The following is a 22,006-nucleotide window of genomic DNA, read 5'->3' on the forward strand; positions in this document are numbered from 1 at the left end:
AAAAAAGTAAAACCCCTCAGAAATGATCGCCCTGTCCACCTACTTCAGCACATAGCCTGACCTTAAAGTATACGTGTGTTTGTGTGTTTTTCTATGGTTGATAGGATCCAATCCGATCTACCACCATTACAAAAACATTCTGACTGGTCCTGCAAAGGGTTATAAAGTTTTAAGGTTCAGGTTAAAACTGGGTTAAGGTCAGATGTAAGGATTAGGGGAGAGGGCTAGGGGATGTCAGTGAGTATCCTATAACTGCAGTGTGGCCAACATGTATGTGTAAAGACCCTGGTAAACTTCTGTAGTCGCCAAGGATAGTCATCTGAGCCTCAGCCATGGCGACCCTTGAACCGGCTGACACCCCGAACCTCCACGCCTGACGGGCTTTTCAGCTGTGAGCCGCTCGAACCAGACGTGTCCGAGGAAGCAGGGTCTGCGATACGCGGCACTGCGGCATGTGTGTGTAACTATACTATGGGTTTTAGTATCAGTCTTACTGTCAGCAGTGAAAGCTGCAGTGTGTAACTTTTGTTGTTGTGTTGATGGTATTCTGCCTCTACGATCAGACCTGACGTTCAAAGTGTTTGACTCACATCCAGCAGTGAAATGCATAACAAATAAAAATAAAACATCACAACAACAGTTATAAAGAGTGATTTACCAGGCTAAGAGCAGATGGGGTAAATGACAAAAGCTGAAACCCTTTGTGGCTGCTTCTTCACTAGCACAATTTTATTGTTATTGTGACCAGTCAAAGGATCTTGATATTCATCACCTGCCAGGTGGATGAATTATTGTACTAAATGTGTTTTTATTTGGAGCGAAATAAGCCCTTTGTATGCAAAATCTTGCATCTTTCACTTTAATTCATGGATAATGGGAGCAAAAGCAAAAGTGTTTATATTTTTGTTGAGTCATCGGTATTTATGAGCTATTACTGTACTTCAAACACAACTTTTGAAAGTACTATTGTAACTATAAGAAAAGCCAAAAAGTTCAAATATTATTATTTGTAATATTTTCTCTCTAGATACATGTTTCAGGTCTGTACATGTAGATGTTAAAGCATGCGTGTGCATGCCCACTCATGTGAGTTTTTGATGAGCTTCTAAAGACTGTGTGTATACTACTCCACGCACCGTCTGTTCATATCATGCACACTTTAGTTTCTGTGTTGACAAGTATACACTCTTTACTACTGCAACACTTAACTGACCCTGGTGATGTCATTTAAAGGGCAACCATTGTTCTGCAGGGCTGCCATAAAGCTGGGTGTGGCTTTTGAAGTTCACTCCAAATCTCATTTGACCTAAATTGTAGTCCATTTTCTGTCTGTGCTGTTCATGTTCGTGCAAAGGAGGAAATGTTTCTGTTGACCTTTTGACATTATTTCTTGAAGCAGTTTCTGGCCAAAGTATCCATTCGAACAGAAATATCAAAACCTTAAATATGAACAACAATATGGTCAGCAGACTTACAGCCAAGCATTAGTTAAACTGGACTCAACCCTACTGAATCATTATAGATAGTTACCCTTGTATTCAGATGGGTTTGTTTTTTTTCACAGACAGTACAAATCACAACAAAAAAAACATGTGTGGACAAATCAGTAAATCGGCCAGACTGATTATTATTTATTATCTTCTTGTCAGTGCACATGATGTTGTTCTCTGGTGGACAAACAAATCTAAGGGAAATAATATTGTATGTCCATGTGCAGTGTGTTATTGTTGTTTGTTTTTTTTAAACTTCCAAATGTCTGTATCAGCCTCAAAATTGGTCAAGCTATAACAGCCTGACTTTTTTTTTTTTTGTTATGATTTTATTCACTCTATTGCCAAGGATTTGATCAGAAGATTTATATTTTTTGTTTATCTGTTGAATATTCAGCTATAGCCAGCAGGCACTAAACTTTGATGAAGAAACTAGAAACTGGGGAAAACGGCATGTCTCGTTGTGTAAAAAGAATCTACCACAGCTCCCTAAATACCACATCCAAAACTTCAATTGAAGGTAGACAGTTAGGGTAAATTTCACCCTTTTTTCACAGTTTTGTGCTTAGCATACACGCATCTCACCGGTTTCTGACTGAAAGTTAAAATTGATGATATATGAGTTTGGTATCACCTTTATTTCTCAGTAAGAAGCTTCAGTATAGCTCTAAAACTGATGTACAGTACTATCCAGCTGGGGTAGGCTCTTGGATGTGTTTGCCTATAAGCTTTATAAGCCATGTCCTTTTTGGAGGTCAGTGGCAGGAAAAACAGTTCCTTGTGACATGTGCACGGTTCAAAATGGTTCTTAATGAATCATGGGAGTAATATGGACAAAACATACAACAGACCAATCAAAGTGTCATCTCCTATTTCCATCAAAAGCCAGGTGTGCTTGACCTTGGAGTATTGCTATATTAATGGCATTGTTTTCAGGCTTCAGTGTGTAAGAGCTGATGTTGATGCATATCTTGAAACACTGAAATATTCAGCACTAACTTCAGATCAGATTTTTGAACCGGAACAAAGTGCATTTGCTATTTAAATAACTTGGGCACTGAGTGGGGGAAGTGTCATGTGCAGTGGTTACATAGGCCCCACCCACATTACCTTTCCATATGCTCCAAATATGCCTGGAATTCACAATACTAAAAAATAAGTTTGAGTCTGCATTTTAGTCTAAGATTTCTGTTTCTGCTCATTTAGAGAACAATGATGATTGTTTTATAATGGCCACAACTTGACTATCAGCTGTCTTATGTTGTTCTGATATAAGAAATCCTTGTTTTTATTTTTCACCATTGTAGTTTATCATTGGTAATATGTTTTTAACTGCGCAAACAACAGCAGAAAATATAACTGCTGCTTACTGCTTCCTGTTTGCACTGCATTGTGTATTGCCAGTGTAGTAGATATTGTACATGTTAGTATGGATGCAGATTACTTTTACTACAGATATGGATAACATTTTGTTTGGAAAATATTTACAAATGAAAACATAGTTGTATGGATGTAGCCTTACAGAGACACTCTCTTTACCACTTTTCCTCTTGTGTTTGCATGCAGATTTGCATTTTGTGTGGACGTCTGTGAACAATCTGCTTTGGTTGTTCATGATCATAACTTGACTAACTAACTGATTAGTTGTAACCACTAACAGTCAGCAATCACCTCACCACAGACGTGTACCGCAAAGAGGAAAACATCACGGTAACGCAGATGGGTGGAGTCATCCACAGCCCACGCTACCCTAACTATTACCCCCGCAACCTGCTGTTGTCATGGAAACTGCTGTCACCACCAGGGAGCTGCATTCACCTGGAGTTTGATGGGCACTTCGGCTTGGAGGAGGCTGATAATGGAGTGTGCAGGTAAAACATGAGTTGAAGAAATGCAAACGCCCCCCCCTCCCCAAAAAAAATAAAAAAATGGAGATGAGAGCACTAAAGCAGGAGACAAAAATATAATTCACCAAAAACTGAATGAGAGGACAATACCTGCAAGAAAAAGACAGAATACAGGTAAAGACTGTAAAGAGGAGGAAATACTATTGAATAACAAACAGCTACAAGGATGAGAAATCAGATGAGAATAACAGTGATTGAAGAATATAAGAGTGAGACAAGAATGATGATAACAGTTTGGAGAAAAAGAGATGGACAATTCATTGAGTAAAATTCCCAAGTTGAAAGGAAGTGGCAGTAAAATATGTGAAATGATTTGATAATGTAAGCACATTAACATATCAACAGTAAACTCTGATGGGAAGGATGCAAGAGAACATAACATGAAAAGGTGCAGGGTGGTGGAATCACTTTAAGAGATTGATAGTTGATGTTTGCTTTCTTGGCAAGAAGTGTAAGAAGTTTGTCCTTGAGGGTTGAGGGGAGAAGACAGACATTTTTAATCACCATATGCAACTCTGCCGTCTTTGTAAGCACTTTCTAAAAAGGACGAGAGCAAACAGCAGGTGAGGAAGAGAGAGCAGAAAACTGAAAGGGTAGGGAAAGGGGAGACAGAAGCTTTACCTGCCTTTTTCAGATTGATTGGGTCTGTGTGTTTGATAGATGCAATTACTAATTGACTGGGCTGCTGATTGCTGGACCGTATCAACAAAGTTCACATAACTTGCAGAACACAACTTTCTTGTTCAGTACTTTAGAAGGGAGGCCTGGTGGCATGAAAGGTTATTATAAAGTTGTCTTAAGATAGTTAGTGAGGTAAAATCTTTATGTTTCTAAAAGTAGGTTTTCTTTGTCATGCTAGTGCCATGGCTGACTACAAACCTTGGTAGTAAGATGACTTTTCCTCTCGTGCCATCAGGAAAATCTGAAATTCATTCCAAACAAATATTGACTGTAAAAACAATAACTCCAGTGCTTATTCCCAACTGCTCTTCCTTTCTTTAATGAGGGCATATATGTTGTTATTTTTATCTTTTGTCTTCAACTTATTCCCCTCCCATGCGTTCATCAGCCACTCCATCCCTTTATCTCTCCAGGTATGACTTTGTTGAGGTGGAGGACCAATCAGAGACGAGCACCATCATTTGGGGGCGCTGGTGTGGACAGAAAGCTCCACCAAGTCTCAACTCCAAAACCAACACGCTCAGAGTCACCTTCAAGTCTGATGATTACTTTGTTGCAAAGCCAGGATTCAAAATGTACTACTCACTTCTGGTGAGAGACTCACACATGCAGACACACACACACACACACACACACACACACACACACACACACAACGTTGAATCACGAGCTGTTATTTAGAACACGACTATGGCGTTTTTTGTGACATGAGGTTCAGCCTGTATGTTGCTACACCGTTCCAGGTGAAATACTTCTTTCAACCTATGACCTTCACTTGACAATAAAGGAGAGAGATGGGAAGATGAGGAAATAAATTTAGAGGAAGGAGAGGAGGAGGATTTAGTAACATGGTCAGTACAATGCCAAAGTATATTAGCCCGCTGTTCCTTCCTCGCACGTCCACTCAAGAGTAAAGGAGAGATGGAAGGATAGGATAAAGGGGAGAGGTGGAGGGAGGAGAGATGGAGGAAGGGGTTATTTTAAAGGCTGTCAAATGACCAGATAAGGAGATTAGCTTTGTCATTCTGTCAGAAAGAGGGGAGAAGGAAAAGAGGGACTTGGATTTGAAGATGTTCTCCTGCCCCATAATCCAAGGGGAAATGGGAATAGAGAGAGAGAGAAAGAGAGAGCTGTGGAGAAAGAAAGTGGAATTTAAACATGTTCCTCGGCTATTCTTTTATGAGTACAGAGTAGTGAGAGAGTAGAAGAAACACATCATCACAGACAGGCTTGAACTGGTGGCATCGCTTATTATCTGATTACAGAAAAAGTGGTATGAGCACAGATGGAGTAAAGGGCAAGACAGAGAAAATCTGCAGACAATCTTTCACTTTCATACAGTCAGTGTGATATTATGTGATTTTTAATGATAAGGTGCAAAGATCATGGCCAACTGTAAATGTGCCAGTCAGTATACCCACTAACTTTCCTTTCAATTTCCCTTTGGAGTTCAATCCAGAAATGTTAAAAATATATAAAAATGTATGTACTATGTAAATTTGAGTAAAAGTCAAAATTTTCTTATCTAAACTATGATATCATCAAAAATAACTGGCACACCAAACAGAATTATAGTTAAAACAATCTCTTAAGCTTATTTTGTAGCTTGTGTATATATATATATATATATATATATACACACACACATACATACATATATACACACACACACAAGGACACAGTAGTTTCAGCCAAAAACTGTATATTTTGAGCCAAATTAGTCGTTTAAGGTCAGTGAATACATATATACAATGGTGTAAAATGGAAATGATTTACCACCCTCCTTCCAATGTTTCTGAGGGACTCTTTTTGTCCATGCCAAAATTGTAGTTCTAGTTCTAGTTCTAGTTCATTTTTGCCACTGCATAGACCACAAACATGTCTTTCTCAGACACTTTCTTTACTCTATCTTTGTGATATTTTTTGTCTGGTCAATCACTTTTCTGTACATTAAAAACAGAAAAACACTTGAGGCTTATCCTGTTTGATCAGTTCCCCATTTCTCAAACCGCTGCTGTGTTTGTGTCCTTTCATCACACACATACAGAGAGAGAGAGAGTGAGAAAAAGAAAGAGAGCTTCCCTTCAGCTACACTGGAGCTGTGTGTGCGGCTTAATTTAGCAGGTATAATTTGTTATCCCCAGACCTGTCGAAAAGATAAGAGGTAGGAGGAGAGGAAGCAGAGAGAGGAAAGGAAGAAGCGAGATAGACAGAGCGAGAAAGAGGAGAAACGGCATTGGAAGTAGAGAACAGGTGTCTGAGATGGTATCAGCGTGTCAGCTAATGACTAAAACAACCTGGACTCAGAGAGACAGAGACATTTGTGAGGCAGTGTGGAGGGCTAGATAAAATGAAAACCACTGTTAGTATAAGAGAGGGAGAAATATGTAGAATGGAAAAAGGACTGAAGATGAAGGGGAAAAAAATGCTGTCATATTCAAATGTTCAGTCAAACCCTGCATCACAACTCTACCTTTCTAATCACAGCACTTCACAAGATTCCTGAGTTAGTTCCTAATAACCAACGTTTGACCCACATTAAGGTCAAGTAAGATTTATTATATTTAAGTTTTATTGTGTCTGAACAGTCTCATTCTGTTGTCTGAGTGGATCCATGCATCTTCAGCAAAATAAATAAACAAGAGATAATACAAACAGACTGAAATCAGATTGTTCAAGATTGTTTTACAACCTCCCTAGGATGCAAAAGATTCATTCTCACTAGATAATGAAAAGGTGTAAATGCATCAATCTCTCCAAACGCAATATTTTCTCTTCCCAAGTGCAAGTGAAATGGCCTCTTACGCTGTATCTCCTTGGTCTTTATGAAAATGGAAAAGTGGTTTTAAAAGATTTTTAAACATGCAGAAATTCAACAAGCTGTTGACATTTATCTAATCTATGACAACAATCACATCAAATACTGTGGTTTGGCAACAAGTGTTTTAGTGTTAGTGTAAGGCATACAGGAGCAGCTTCAAGTGGAACTCAGACTTCCTTTTATGAGATTTTTTCCCCTGTCTGTTCTGTCACGTCATGGCAGTGTTGTCTGAGATCATGTCAGTGACAGTAATGTGTTTTGAGTGGGCATTCCTGGGAGGTGCTGCTAATCCAGGTGCAGTTGGAGTAAGACAAGTGATCCAGGAATGTGTCCCAGGTTGTTTCCCAGCATCTCCTTTCTGAGTCACCCAACATGTGTGCGGCCTACAGAGACGCTGCTTGTGGATGACTGTGTGTATTTTATGAGGAGCAATTCTAGTTTTAAGTGATCTTATCGAAAGAGATCCTCGACATGGTTGGCTCTTACCACGTCAAAGGGCAGTTTGAGGGAAAAGACTTTGAATTAAGGTTAAGCTTAGATGATCACTTTCTTAGTGATGGCCACCAAGAGACCTTAATAAAACTGATATATTTATATAAAGACAAGACCTGAACGAGCACAGTAAATCTACTGTGTTAGAGGAGAGGGAGCTTTTGGCGCTACCTAAAAAATTAGCTTTGAGTCAAACAGATGAGATGGCATAAATGTAGCCCCTGTGATTTATCTATTTATAACTGAAATGTCCTCTGGCTGTAAGCGAGATACCCAGTCATGCGAGGTAAAAGTCGACAGGGAATTGCTGTTGCCGTCCTCACTTTATACCACACACTTAATCCTCAGCAGCTCCACTGTCGCACTGTACAAAATGGAGGTTGAAAAGGGCAGCTCCCTGGTGTGTCCTCGCCACAAGACTGCTACTGTAAATAAGAATCTGCTTCCTAACCAAGTGATATTGCCTGAAATATTACTTTTACTTTCTATGATAAATATTTCTCCATAAATTACATAAACACTTCTGCCTAAACAATTCAGCTTCAAGAACAGCAACTTGACAAGCACACCTTATATTTCTTCTGGACTTAGTATACATTTACATGTAATTTCATTACGTGGTGTGGAATCTACATATTTTACATTTTTATATTTAAAATTATGAACCTAATTTGTTCATCTTAGTTTTCCCAGACTAAAAAAAAACTAACACTAACACACTGAATTACAAAACACCCGTCAAGACCTTTCTGTCCTGTTTCTACATGTTCACACTTGATACATAAGTGAAGGGCAGCATGACTGTGCTTTGCTATCACTGACCAGAATTTAATTTCCCCTCACAGACGCAGGGTGACAAATGAATACGGATATGTTTGAACTCAATCCTTGTGACTTGGACTACAAAAAAGGCGGCATGAACATTAGCTGCATCAGCAGTTAAAGGCAATTTACCATGTTTTCTGTCCAAAATAAGTAAACCGACAAACAATATTCACATGCATTTTTGAAGTTTAATCTACATTATACGGAGGTACATCAGTGATTGGTGATGATACTACAAAAATTTAATGAGGGTGAAAGTTGATACTGTGGCATGTGACTAGTCTGAGGTTACTACAGGTTGTGATTTCTGTATGTCTGCTTTTCCAAACCCTATCAAGTGGCCTAGATCGGCTTAACATGAAGAATTTAACCTTAAAAGGAGATGAGAGTAGGAATCTGTAAACATGAGTACAGTGTCTCTCTCTCTCTCTCTCACACACACACACACAGAGCCTCACTTACAGGAAACCTTCTGACCTCATTGACAGCTGCGTTGGGTGTGAATTTGTGTGTATGAGCACATTTATCCACCGTCAGGCTTTGATGTCAACTCTATTACATTCATGAACACACACTCACACACACACTAAGACAAACGGAGGGCATCATGTCTTTGAAGTATGGTTGAGACAGATTTACTGTTCCACATTGCCTAGAGATGGTCTTTTAGACTCTTCCAGGAGAGGGATTTAATATCCACACATACACACACACACATTTTTTGTGTGTGCACGCTAAAAGAAAAATGTGTGCATGTGTGCCAAATATGTCAGTCTGATAAGTGTTTATCACCTTAACATGCTCTGACCAGTTTGATTTCTTTTACACACACACACGCACGCACGCGCGCGCGCGCGCACACGCACACACGCACACACACGCCATGACCAGCCTTCATTGGAGATTCTTTTAAAATTTTGCTGACATAATGACAGTTCATCAGTTAGCGAGGCAGACACCTGAATATCTTGGATAACCTTTACAAATGAAGCAAATGTTAACACTCTGCCCCATGTAGTACACGTTTAAAGTCACATTGAAGACAAACAGGACACATTCATACACAGAAGTGTTTGTCTTTGAAAGCCTGACTTTCTGTCACATCTGATGATCTTTTTAATCTAATCTAAGTTTTTTACTGAAGTTGCTTTACTGCAACAATTACAGCAACCGTAAGTCGGTAAATAATGATTATCATCGACGTCTAACAACAATAATAATAATGATGATGAATTTGTTTGCATAGCATTTTTCTTGAAAAATGTTACAAGCCAAGTCAAATAAAATGTATTTGTATACCCCAACATCACAAACACAGTTTACCTCAAAGAGACTGAATGGAAGCCAAGCTGTTTTTACAGTATGGCAGATATATCTGTAAATAATCTGCAAAAAGATAGAAGGAGATGTTAGTTTGTTTTTTTTTTGTTAAATAGACCCCAAGTGAAGGAGGTGTTCAAGCTGGCTGGAATGGGTTGAGAAAAGTGTCAGAGGTAATGTGTGATTAAAGAGTATCAGCCAGAATGAAAGGAAAGATATACAAGACAGTGGTGAGACCAGCAAGGATGTATGGTCTAGAGACAGTGGCACTGAGGAAAAGACAGGAAGCAGAGCTGGAGGTAGCAGAGATGAAGATGTTGAGGTTCTCTTTGGGAGTGACGAAGATGGATAGGATCAGGAATGAGTCAATCAGAGGAACAGCACATGTTTGCATGATGTTTTGGAGATAAGGTCAGAGAAGCCAGAATGAGATGGTTTGGTCATGTACAGAGGAGGGATAGTGAGTATATTGGTAGAAGGATGCTGGGGTTGGAACTGCCAGGCAGGAGGTCTAGAGGACGACCAAAGAGAAGGTTTATGGATGTAGTGAAAGAGGACATGAACTTAGTTGGCGTGAGAGAGGAGAGAACAGGGTTAGATGGAGGAGGTTGATTCGCTGTGGCGACCCCTGAAAGGAGCAGCCTAAATGAAAATGGAGTTAGCATGCTTTCCTCTGGGTTCTCCAGTTCTCCTCACAAAGTCCAAAAACACGATGATGGATGGATAAACAGAGAAGCTTCTATTTGATAAATAGGACGTGAAACAATTAAGGGCTGTGCTCAAGGCGAAACAAACAAAATATGTTGTGATCTAATGTGTCAAATGCAGCAATCTGGTGTACTAGTTAGATTATGTCTAACAATTTAATCACTATGTTTGTGCCTACCATGTTATTCTATGCTACGTGTTTTAGCTCATTTTTTTCTTCCAAACTGTTAAGTGTCCTGGCTGAAATAAGGCACATGACAGACACAAAATAATTCCTTTAAAAAACACTCTGAAATGATCGATTGTTGATTGATTATTTCTGCCTTTTATTTCCGCAGTATGATGCTCCTTTACCTGCAGCCCAAAACAACTGGGAAGCTGTCACTACGCTGATGTCGGTGAGTCACGTGCGCACGGTCCACATGGTTACATGGGCCACCACACATCCATTCAGAATATACTCATTCATGTATGCACTGTATTCATTATGTATGAAGCTTGAGATACAATAATGACATGCTTCCTTTGACTAATGATTTTATAAGTACATGTAATCAGTGTAATTTCTGTGTGCAGGCATTTGGGTTTAGTGACATATTGTATGTGATCATAATAATTAGTGTGTGCTGGGCTGCATAACTCTTCTTCGCATCAGTAAATTATGGTTATACTGTGTGTATGTGGGTGTTTTTGCATATGTACTGTAATGTATATGGGTATGTCACTGCTAGTGCAGATGGAATGTACTTGCATGGCCTCTTTTACTTAATATTCAAATCTGCCATGTGGTTCTCTTTTACTCATTTGTGGTTGTTAAAGGTAACACCGCACATTAGTACAGTGAAAATGAGGCAACAATCCTGCAATATTTTCGTAAGAGGGAAGTATTAAAGCAACATGTAATAACAAGTAATAGTTTGTCAATAAAATAGCAAACGGTGCATAAGAGATAAAAAAAAAGGATGATGCATTTCAGCTTCATCTCATATGAGGCTGCCGACAGCAGCCTATAACAATAATTATTGTTATCAAGCTGGTACTTTGGTACTGAACCTTATTTCCAAACTAATACCATTGTTTTAACCAAGCTAAAACTTACATTACAAATAAAATGATGTTAGCTTAGTATATCTGGCCTATTACAAAATTAAATTCAGCGCTGATTATAGCAGCTGAAGTCACAGATATAATAGTCCTACATGCTGTCAGCATTGATTGCAAGTGTGTCTTATCGAGAAAAAGAGCAGCAGGGAGCAGTGGTCATTTGGCAATCATCTGTGTTATATGGCGATAGATGTCAGTCTGGAGGAAAATCCACAGCACAAAGAAAAATATATAGTTAGCAAGATTGCTTCCACTATATGTTTTTCTTCTTCCGCAGTTTTTTCTTTGTCTCTCAACGAGTTCCACATACATTCAATTATAAACTCACTTCGCAGGTTATTGCTTGTATTTTTCTTATTGGAATATTTCATATTTAGTCAAAGTATTCAATGTTTTTCAGTGGCACTTTTCCCTATTAATATCAATTGAAAACTTCTTTCTGCCTTTCCCTTTAAAAACACACATATCCAGCTTCTTACTTCCATATCCTTAAACATGCAAAACTTTCCAACTTCAAAATGTTCAACCCAATTTCGACATTATTTAGTACATTCAGACATTACTTTTTTTCCAAGGACTATGTAGAAGGTTATAGGATTAAGGTTAAGGTTAACCAAGGTTAAGGAAGCTTAATTTAAACTCCAAAATGTTCACAAAAAGTGGGACTTTCATCCCTCAATTCAGCTCTTTCATGACCTTCACAGGTTTTCACATTCACAGTTAAAAAATAATTTTCAGCCTCTTCCAGAAAATTCACATTGGTTCAGAGCTAGAGTGGATGACATCACACGCTGGAGTGGATAGAGGTTGTTCAACTCTTTCAAAGATGTCTCTTCAACTTTCTCTCCAGGTCACAAATTTTACTCTTCATACATGACTTTCTACCAGCACGTAGAGAAAACCATTGCCTTCTTTCATACAACATGACCACCAATACAGTGGCTTACAGAATTTGAACTGCATCTCTCCGAGTGAGACTAGAACCATCTAGCCTCTCCATAGAGTGCAATATAAACTGACCTCTCCCACTCTTGGGCAAAAACACAAAACCAATTTTGAAACAGCAGTTTCACACCCATTTTTGACTCCCTCTTTTCAAAACCTATGTCAGAGTCTTCAGTGAAACCTTTTCAAAGACATTTCAGCATTACAAACTACGGTCTTTGCAAGACAATGAGTAGTTCATAAGATGCGTCAGTTGTGCTCTCTGTATATTTTTAATGGACCTGCTCTGCATCTCATGGGGTGCCATCGTTACAGCAACCACCAACATCAGGTGCCATACAGCTAATTCAGATCAGCAGATCAGATCGTACAGATAAAAATATAAAATCAGATACAATCCAAAAATCCTAGAAATCACATGCTTCACTATGCACTATAAAAATGTAAATAAACATTTGCAAAAGCATTTTAGCCAGTCATGCTTGGGCTGTTTATTTCCTCTGCTTTTGGGAGAATAATATCTGTTACACAGTTGAACAATGATGTTTTTGAAATGACTCAGCACAGATGAACTAACAGCTTCATAGTTAATAAATGGTCACACTGTATACTACTTGGTATCGGACACAAAAAAGTGGTATAATCTCATCTCTAATTCACATCATTCATCGATTGTGTCAGGAGTCTTCTCCTTCCAGCTTCCCTCTCTAATATTGTCTACTTCAATATGATTGTATAACAATGGCTGTGAGGCGTTTATTTATGTCTCACTTTAACAATTGTGTTTGACTTCACCCATGAGAGGGAGAGCGATTAGCTATCGCTGCTAAGCTAACTGCTAGGCTAGGATAATGACCGTATGCGAATATACGTATAAACAGTGAGTTTGCAAGAGGTTTGCTAAAAGACAGTGAGAGCTGTGACGAATCAAGCAAAATGAGTGTATTTCTAGCAGATTGATAGTCACAGTAGTTAAAAGCAGAAGCCAGTTGAGTTCAAACCAGTCTTAATATGAAGTGATGTCATGTGGTGGTGCTGTATCTCGTCTTCCCCTGTATCTTATTGCGTTCATACTGCAGTATTCCACGACAGCCCTAAATGTTGTATTCAGATGTATACAGATATGTCCCACTTCAATCCCTCATTTTACACTAAACGCCAATTCAACGCAGCATGCCACATTGGCTGCAGCTCAGGCAGATGGCAACAATCCCACTGCAATTTCTTCAGAAATTCCCTTCTCCATGTGTTTTTATAACTTATCAAAATACACAAATATTTTCATCTTGTATGAGTAGATAGATGGGGTGTGCATGAAGAGGGTTTACACAAACTGTAAATGCAAATTTGTGTTTCACTTTGACCCCAAGTCTATCAAACCATTTTTTTTTTATAAATAGAAACGTTACATATTATTTTTACACCAGAAAAAAACCAAAAACTCTGTCTGAAATGTTCACTAGCAATTTTGTAACGTTAGACTGATCTACTGGTTCTTTAGTAACCATTTAAAATGGAGTGTCTTGTTCTGCACTGTTCAACAACGGTGGAGGAATGAAACACATGAAAGTTTTTGCAAAGTGCTGCATGTAATATCACTATGAATATTGTAAGAATGAGTTGTATATAATTCAATTTAATTTAATTTAATTTAATTTAATTTAATTTAATCACTCTAAATGTTGACCTTTGCTCTTTGCAGGACAGTGCTCTAGGCCAGATGCCAACTACAGTCACAGAAGTTCCATTGTCACTGGAGGATCTGGACCAGACCATAGCTAATTACGACACTATAGAGCAGCTTCTCAAATCTCTGAACCCAAACACCTGGAAACAGGACCTAGACAGCATCTACACTCAAACTCACATACATTACATGTCAAGGGCCTATCATCTGGCAAGCAGGCATAATAAAGGTAAATTATACTTAATTGTATATATCTGTCCAACACATGTCTTTTATTTTCAACACATGTGTATAACTGACACTGGACTGCACTTTGTGCTTTTAGTATGATAATAGTCACTTTTTTGTATTCTATTACCTGTGCTGCAAATATGTGATGACATGTCACAGTATTGTTTGGCAACCACAGAACTTACATAAATAACATGACCAGATACAATGAAAACTATATTTACTATTGATTCACAGAACTCAACATACACAGTGACATACGGTGAGGTTGAAGGTTGGTGAGGCACTGACTCAGTCAGAGACAGATTTATAAATATATGAACCCAAAAAAGTGCCTTATTCACTCTTGAATTGGCAACATGCATATCTCATCAGTATGCTTTATACATACATAGTTAAAGGTGCATATATGGTTAAGAAAGAATGTTATATTTATAGCGGCGAGAGAGGAGAGAGTGCATTTTCTCTGCACCCTTCAAGAACAGCAGAAACAAAGCACCTGTTGGGCTCACATGTTCCCCTCTCAGTGCTGCAAGGTACTGTCTGCCTCACCTTGTGCCTTTTCACAGTGGTCTTATGTACGATCAGCAAGACTAAATATCTCACACACATTCATTAAAGATAATAGCCAGACTGTGGAAAGTCATTGTATAATAAACATGTCTGCAAACATTATATTGGCGACATACAGAGAGACAGCAACAGGCACGCATGCATAGTCCAATGCTGCTGCATCTCATGTTTCTCCCCTGTATTTCAACAGGAAATGTACAAATTCAGGAATTTTGACTATAAAAATTATCAAAAATAATTGGAATCACACAGGAAGCTAATTTGTTGTTTGTACAAACAAGTGGACTCATTTATTTCAAGTTGTCATTATTCATTTTTTACTTTTCATCTCATCAGCCTCTGACCGCCGGTCCCTGAGTATACATTTTTAAAGTAAAAAATTTGAGAACCACTATAATCACAATTTGCTTTACAATCTGGTGTCTAATTAAAAACAGTCTCCAGTGACAGTCTTTTTATTTAAAAAGTCATGTGAGCAACATTTAGGAGAGATTATTGGCAGAAATTGAATACACTACCCATAAGGCTGTTAAGTGTGTAAGTGGATAATCACTTTGAAATAAAAAAAAAAAATGGTTTGGTGTGCATAACCTTAGGATAAGCCTTTTACATGTATTTTAGAGGTCTTACATCTTACACTATCATGTTTCCTAAATGGACAAACTAACCATGGCATGCATTTATATAGATTTCACTAATTGTTAAACACTTGACCTTTAGCAAATTACATCTTGCAAGTATATACAGTACGGTTTCTATATCGTTCTCTATGTGTGTCACAATATAAGCCTGGCAGGGAAAACATCTTAGACTAATGTTTTTGTGCAGAAGGTTTGGGACATGATGCATTTGTAAAGGAATATCTGAGCAGTTCAATTCACAGTGTTCCTCTCCAGACTGGTACAGATGATGCTAGCTGCTGTAATAGAGGGGAGGGGAGAGCCTGCAGCCTTCACACATCAGGAGGCCCATTCTTACATACTAGGCTGCTCTAAAAATCAGTGATCTAGCAATGCAGAGGACAAAGTCTATGGCTCGGTTGGTTGAAGAATATTTCAGTTAGGGCTGTAATGACTGTGATGGAGCCACGTGGCTGCCTTATGTTCAAATATAGCTAAGGTGATGACGAATGAAATGGCGCTAATGAAGTGTCGCATATTCGGTTGAGAACACATTATCCAGTCTGTGTTAAATAAGATAGAGGGCTATTATTAGGTTGTCTGATGGTGTAATTTGAGTTCAGGTATGAAAATATCTTTTACACAAAATAAAATGTAAATAAAATCTTACATACATATAAATGATGATTATTGGAAAAGGCACCAACAGCAATACCTGACTGAGTTGTTGCATCGTCAATGAGCAGTTTGCTTTCTAGGGTGTCTAATAATGAGCCAGTGACAGATTTAAGGTGAGGCACGACCAGCAGTTCAAGGCAATTTTTTACTGTGACGTCAGTGCCCATGACCCACAGTCACGGAGGCAATAGATTTTGTCCTTAGGACACACAGCTAGAGCAGATGTCTTGGAGCAGATAGGAACATTTGGTATTACACATCATTCAAGTGGAGAATGTGCTCAAGGATGTGTATGTATTCAACAGACCTCAGTAAGTTTCAGTCTCATCTCTCTCACCTGAGCCTATCTCTCTCTCTCTCTCTCTCTCTCTCTCTCCCCTATTTCTCCATCTTTCTAACCCGAGGGCTGTCTTGTTCCTTAGTAAATATTTGCGCTTGACAGCAAATCTATCCCTATTTATTGGAGCATGTGTGCGTTCTGCTGGCATAAGGCTCCATATAAGGGGAGTTTGTGCATGTTGCAGCACTACAGAGAGGTGGATAGGTGCTGCAGATCTTTGATACTCTGTACCAGTGACGCTCTCTCTAATTGGAAATTCAGCCAGTGCAGTGGAGCAGAAATCTGCCACAGTCAGCAGCCCAGCTTTGTTTTCATTAAGACACACATACACAATCACACACACACTTCTGTTACCATGAAGGACAGAGGACAGTTAGTCTGATCAGGAAATTGAATGCAGAACTCATTCAAGTAACTCACACACAAACACATATTCTCGTGCAGCATTCTTACTGAGGACATTCATAGACATAATGCATTCCATAGCCTTAATCAGCACAACTAAATGCCTTAACCAAAACCTAACCTACACCTAGTTCTAACCATAACCTTCATATCAAGTCTTAAAAAAAGACTTGATATGCCATTGTGAGGACCTGACAAAAAAGTTCAATATTAGTGGTATTAAAGGTTTGAAATAAAAATGACAAACAAAAACATAGATTTAGAGGTATAAAATCAAAATTGTCATCATGGGTCAGATAAATTAAGAGAAAATCAATAAGTCAATAATCTATGCAGCCTGCATATCTATGATAGCCACTTATAATGCATGTGTTTTAAAAACAGGGAAAACAAAAAGTAACCATGGTAAAAGATGCACACCATGGACAAGAAAACACATACTTAGCACAATTTATATTAACTTCATCAGGCTCAGGTTGGATTCATAAAGAAAGTGTAGCCCGAGCCATATTCTATTCCAAATGGACAAGCCATTCCCACTGAAATTTGTCCTAGAGCTCATGACTCAGAAACAACTTTTGTACCGCTGGAGGTTTAAAGAGTGACATGGTCATTCTGACATTCTTGCTCACTCTTAGTCTTCCTGTCACCTTCTCTCTTCTATACTCCCTGACAACATTACACACCGCAGCTTTTCGAAGATTGAACCCTCAAGCAGACACAAGCTTAGCCATTAAGGTACAGACTCAAACTCATACACAACATATACACACACCTGCACAGTCAAAGCATAAACACCAGCACACAAACACCACAAAGCTAGTAGACGTAAACATCAAATATCAATTTGAATCATAAAATCATCAGAAAGAATTTGTTTAAAGAATATTTGGCACATTTTGAAGCAGGATTTTACAATGTCATCATCCCTGTGAAAGAGTTGACAAATGTGTTGGCAGTTGCAGCGGCCATCATTTCCAAATCTATTATCCTCAGTATAATCTTTTAGTCATGGTGAGTGATCACGAGACCACTTGCTAAGCTGTTCTTATCTTTTTCTGGGACCTTGCTATTGGTTTTACAGTTCTTGGTAAGAATTGGCCTGCAATCACTCAGCCTTTCTCGTAGCCCCTGAACATTTATGTGGTTTAGAGAGTAGGCCTGTGGCTGTTGATGAGTTCAGTGCTTCCTCAGTCAGTAGTCGAGAGAGTCTTCAGTGAACCTTAGGGGCATCTACAGAAAATGACCATGACCTTTTACACCTCTTTGCATTATTGTTATGAATAAATCAGACTGGAGTGAAAGTACTTTGAGACAGTTTTAATATTATGCCAGAGTTATTACCTCTGGGAACATGGGATGAACAGGAAAAATGATGTGCTTGGAAAAGGTTACCATTCTGTGCTATTCTTTGAACCGACCACTGAAAGCCATGGTCTCTGTATTAAAACTTCATCACGGATTAATGAATGAATGACCCCTGCTTTCTTTCCTAGCCTTCATCCTCTCTTTCTGTCACTCATCTTTTAGTATAACGTATAGTAATTACATAAAAAATGTAATGTAAAGTAATGTTCTCTCTGTTTCTCTTGCACCACCCAGTTGATCTAAACAGACTTTATGACGATGTCAAGCGGTACAGCTGTACCCCACGCAACTACTCCATCAACCTGCGCGAGGAGCTGAGGACCACCAATGCAGTCTTCTTCCCTCGGTGTCTGCTGGTCAAACGCTGTGGAGGAAACTGTGGCTGTGGAACTAGTAACTGGAACAATGGCTGCACCTGTCAGGCCTTGAAGACTGTGCCAAAACTTCACGAGGTAGGTAATAAATAATTTGAATAAATAAATAAAGATGCTGACTGATGGTGGCTAAAGCATCACTTAAAAAAAACTTTTTCTCAGGTTTCTTTCTCTCGTTTTACAATTTTCACATAATTTATTACTAAATATTGGCTTTTGATTTTAATTGTATGCAAAAAAAAATATTTACTGATATTCTATGTGTGAAGATTGCGCTAGATAAATGAACAAAAACGACACACTTTGTAATTTATACTGTAAATTGATCTTGGTCATTCATGATACTGTTTTATCATATTTTCTTATCCACTAGTTTGAATAAAAAATTGATACCTTTAGTGCTTTTAAGATTGTATTATTTATTATAATTATTTATTCGAACCCTCACATTTCAAGTGCCTACTTGCAAAGAGTGAGTTAATGTATGTATAGGAATTGGGGGCGTGCAGCAGCTCTCGCGCCCTTTCTCCAATTTTCATTTTCAAATTTATCCTTTTGCAAAACCACAAGACTGTCATTTATTCTTTTCCCTCCATCTCTCTGTGACTTTGTTCTCTGTTGTTGTGTATAGGGGCATACAAATGGTGGGTCTGTGTATACTGCACAAACATAGAACTGCCTGCATTGTGTGTTTGAACCTGTAGCTGCTTTCTTCAGTGACCAAACTCCTAAAAAGGAACACATTTTTAGTCAAAACTATGCTGGGAAGTGGTCACTCGAATCATCTGATGTATGATATCCACTGGTTTACTTGTCTTTACTGGTAAAGGCCCTGCTCCTAGAAAACTTGCCTATACTACTATGTAATCTACATTTTGACTTCCTGGACCTTTGTCATGAATTATGTCCTTTTAATTTATTTTAGTAAATTTAGTAATCAGTAGACTTTAGTTTTTTTTTTCCTGACTTGTCAAAGTCATTCAGCACCAACACACAAATCAGGGAACGATTTCTTTATTTCAAAGTCTAATTGTCCCTCTTGACGTACTCTGACTTCTCTAGGTGCTGAAGTATGCCCCAGAGGTCACTACGCATCAGCACCATCGGAGGCCACGGGTGCGTTGGATCATTGATGAGATCTTCCTCACGCACCATGAAACATGCGAGTGTTCATGTCCATCCCAGCCCCCTCGCTGAGACAAACAATAGTGGCATATGCATCTGGAACTGTTGGACACGTTCTTCTTTTAGCTTTGTTTTTATTTTACAACAGACTGCATTTATTAACAACACAGACATGTGCAGTAAACATGAAAAACAGTATGACTGGCAACCGCAGCTCATCAAACTGCCCACTCTCCTGACAGACGATACTCCTCGCGTTTGCACACGTTTCCATATTTTTTCTTATTCAGTGCTTCTGCTACTTGGACTATGCATCTTGAAAAGCAATTAAAACAACATATGTGCACCATCACAACTGAAAATAACAGTCAGTCTTCTTCCTTCGCCAGAGTTTTCCTCCAAAACAGTAACAGTCAACCCATTTGCTTTAAAAGTAGATCATTAGATCAGTTTGGAATTCCTGTTTCACGTCTATGTATTTGTGTCTGTTATAATACCTGTTTCCAGAAACTTCTCCTGCCAGTAGCATGCAGAGATGAGTGTGAGACAGAAGGAGGGTTCCAGATCTGAACTATCTAACACATGCAGAAACAGACTCTTACACAGACTGCCTCTGGGCTTTCATTCTTCTTTTTTTTTACAGTCAAAAACTAGCATTACTATTGTAAATTTATACCGAATTCTTTGCTGCTCTATGTTCCAGTGAAAAATTATTTGCATTTAAATTCCTTTCTAAATATTTTCATGTGTCCCTTTGTCTGTACCACCATCTCTACTCGTCCCATTCCTCTTTCCTCCTCAGTGACGGGTCAACACCCACACTGCTTTTCCGTTCCTCACTCCACACACACCAAAGGATATGACAGATCAGGCTGCATATTTTTCTGAACATTCCTGGCATTCCAACAGCCCAACCGGAATTCTGCTAACATGGATAAAACCACCAATTTAAGACCCAAGAGACATAACAGAGGAAAGACACTCAGGAAGAGAGAGGGAGTTGGGTTTTTCTGAAGAAGTGGCTGGCAGAAAACAGACAACCAGGCTGCCTATTTCTACATTACAATCACTCCTGGATGAGAGCTGAGAAGGGAACCCACTCTCAAGATGTAATGCAGAAAAGATGGCTGCCCCTTCAGTAATATGCTGCTTTATTTCTTTTTCATGAACATGCTCCTGTGCGTCACAATCTGACCCCTTCATTCTGCATGTGTGAGGCAGCACTGCAGGAAATCTGTGGGAATTACAATAACGCTCCTGGTCAATGCTGAAAATACAGACCTACTGTACTGAGGGAGGAGGAGTTTAAGAGCTCAGGAAGAGGTCTTTTTGTTTTAAGGGGTAGAGGGGTTACCAACAGTCTGAAAGAGCTGGCAGCAGATAGAAGTGTGGGAGTGGGCGGCGTGTGACTGTGTACACAAATGTGTGACTGTTTTGTCTGTGTGTAGGTAGCCAGAGGATCAAAGCAAACATTTCAACGAAGTGCACTTTGTGAACGTTTTCATTCACATGATCCAACTGTGAGAAATAAAAGACGGTTATCTGGTCACCTTCAATGTCCGTGAATCCCAGCATCACACACTAGGGGACAGGCTGATCTTTTAGACACAAATATAACAATTTGATACTTATTGCCTCAGTTAGAGCAAAAACACTCTCCTCTGTGTGCTGTGGCAATTTTTTGTTTATGTCTGAAAATGTATGTCACCCCCTTTGTATTTTCAGTACGTTATAGGTCAGATTGTGATTAGGAAGCATGTTGCTGTAAATGTTATAGTTAATTCACCAAGAACTATAATAGATTTATTTTAATGTATTCATTATTATGTACTTGAATTCTTCATGCAGTACTTTACTGTACTGTATTTCAAAGTCAGAGATGTAAATATGCTTGTGTTTTTTTTCCTTTTAACCGACTAAGAACACCTAAAACCACTGAAACATTTCAGTTTATCAAACTTACGATAAAATATAGTCCTTATTTTTAGCCTCCCTGTGAGAATTTCAATGATTGTACTGACGTATATCACACTGAGAAAATACCCATAATGAAGCTGTATGCTTTACGTCAATAATTTAGCATCTTTTACAGTTGTTTTATTAAAAATATTAGCTTGTTTTGCCATTTCCACACCAAAATCTACTTTATCAGATGCTGGACTGCACATGGTTTTATATGATGGCCTATGGAGGGTAACATAAAATGTTATCCAATTTAATAGATATCTGGGGCTGTGTCAAATGTAAGAATGTCATACTAATAAAAGTAATTTCATATCCAGATAACAATACATCACTAGTTTATTCTGTCA

General features: G+C 38.6%; 1 protein-coding gene across 1 annotated transcript in view; it reads left to right on the plus strand.

Moving 5' to 3' along the window:
• The window catches only part of pdgfd (platelet derived growth factor d), a 45,436-nt gene extending 23,451 nt beyond the window's left edge, over positions 1-21,985 (plus strand). The window contains exons 2-7 of the mRNA XM_044032202.1: positions 3,172-3,361; positions 4,492-4,669; positions 10,583-10,642; positions 13,996-14,209; positions 18,430-18,647; positions 19,632-21,985. Coding sequence (XP_043888137.1) covers positions 3,172-3,361; positions 4,492-4,669; positions 10,583-10,642; positions 13,996-14,209; positions 18,430-18,647; positions 19,632-19,766 — 995 coding nt within the window. The 3' untranslated portion in view covers positions 19,767-21,985. The remainder of the gene's footprint in view (positions 1-3,171; positions 3,362-4,491; positions 4,670-10,582; positions 10,643-13,995; positions 14,210-18,429; positions 18,648-19,631) is intronic.
• The last annotated feature ends 21 nt before the right edge of the window (positions 21,986-22,006 follow it).

The sequence above is a fragment of the Solea senegalensis genome, linkage group LG8, assembly GCF_019176455.1.
Source record: "Solea senegalensis isolate Sse05_10M linkage group LG8, IFAPA_SoseM_1, whole genome shotgun sequence".
In the NCBI taxonomy this organism is placed as follows: domain Eukaryota; kingdom Metazoa; phylum Chordata; class Actinopteri; order Pleuronectiformes; family Soleidae; genus Solea; species Solea senegalensis.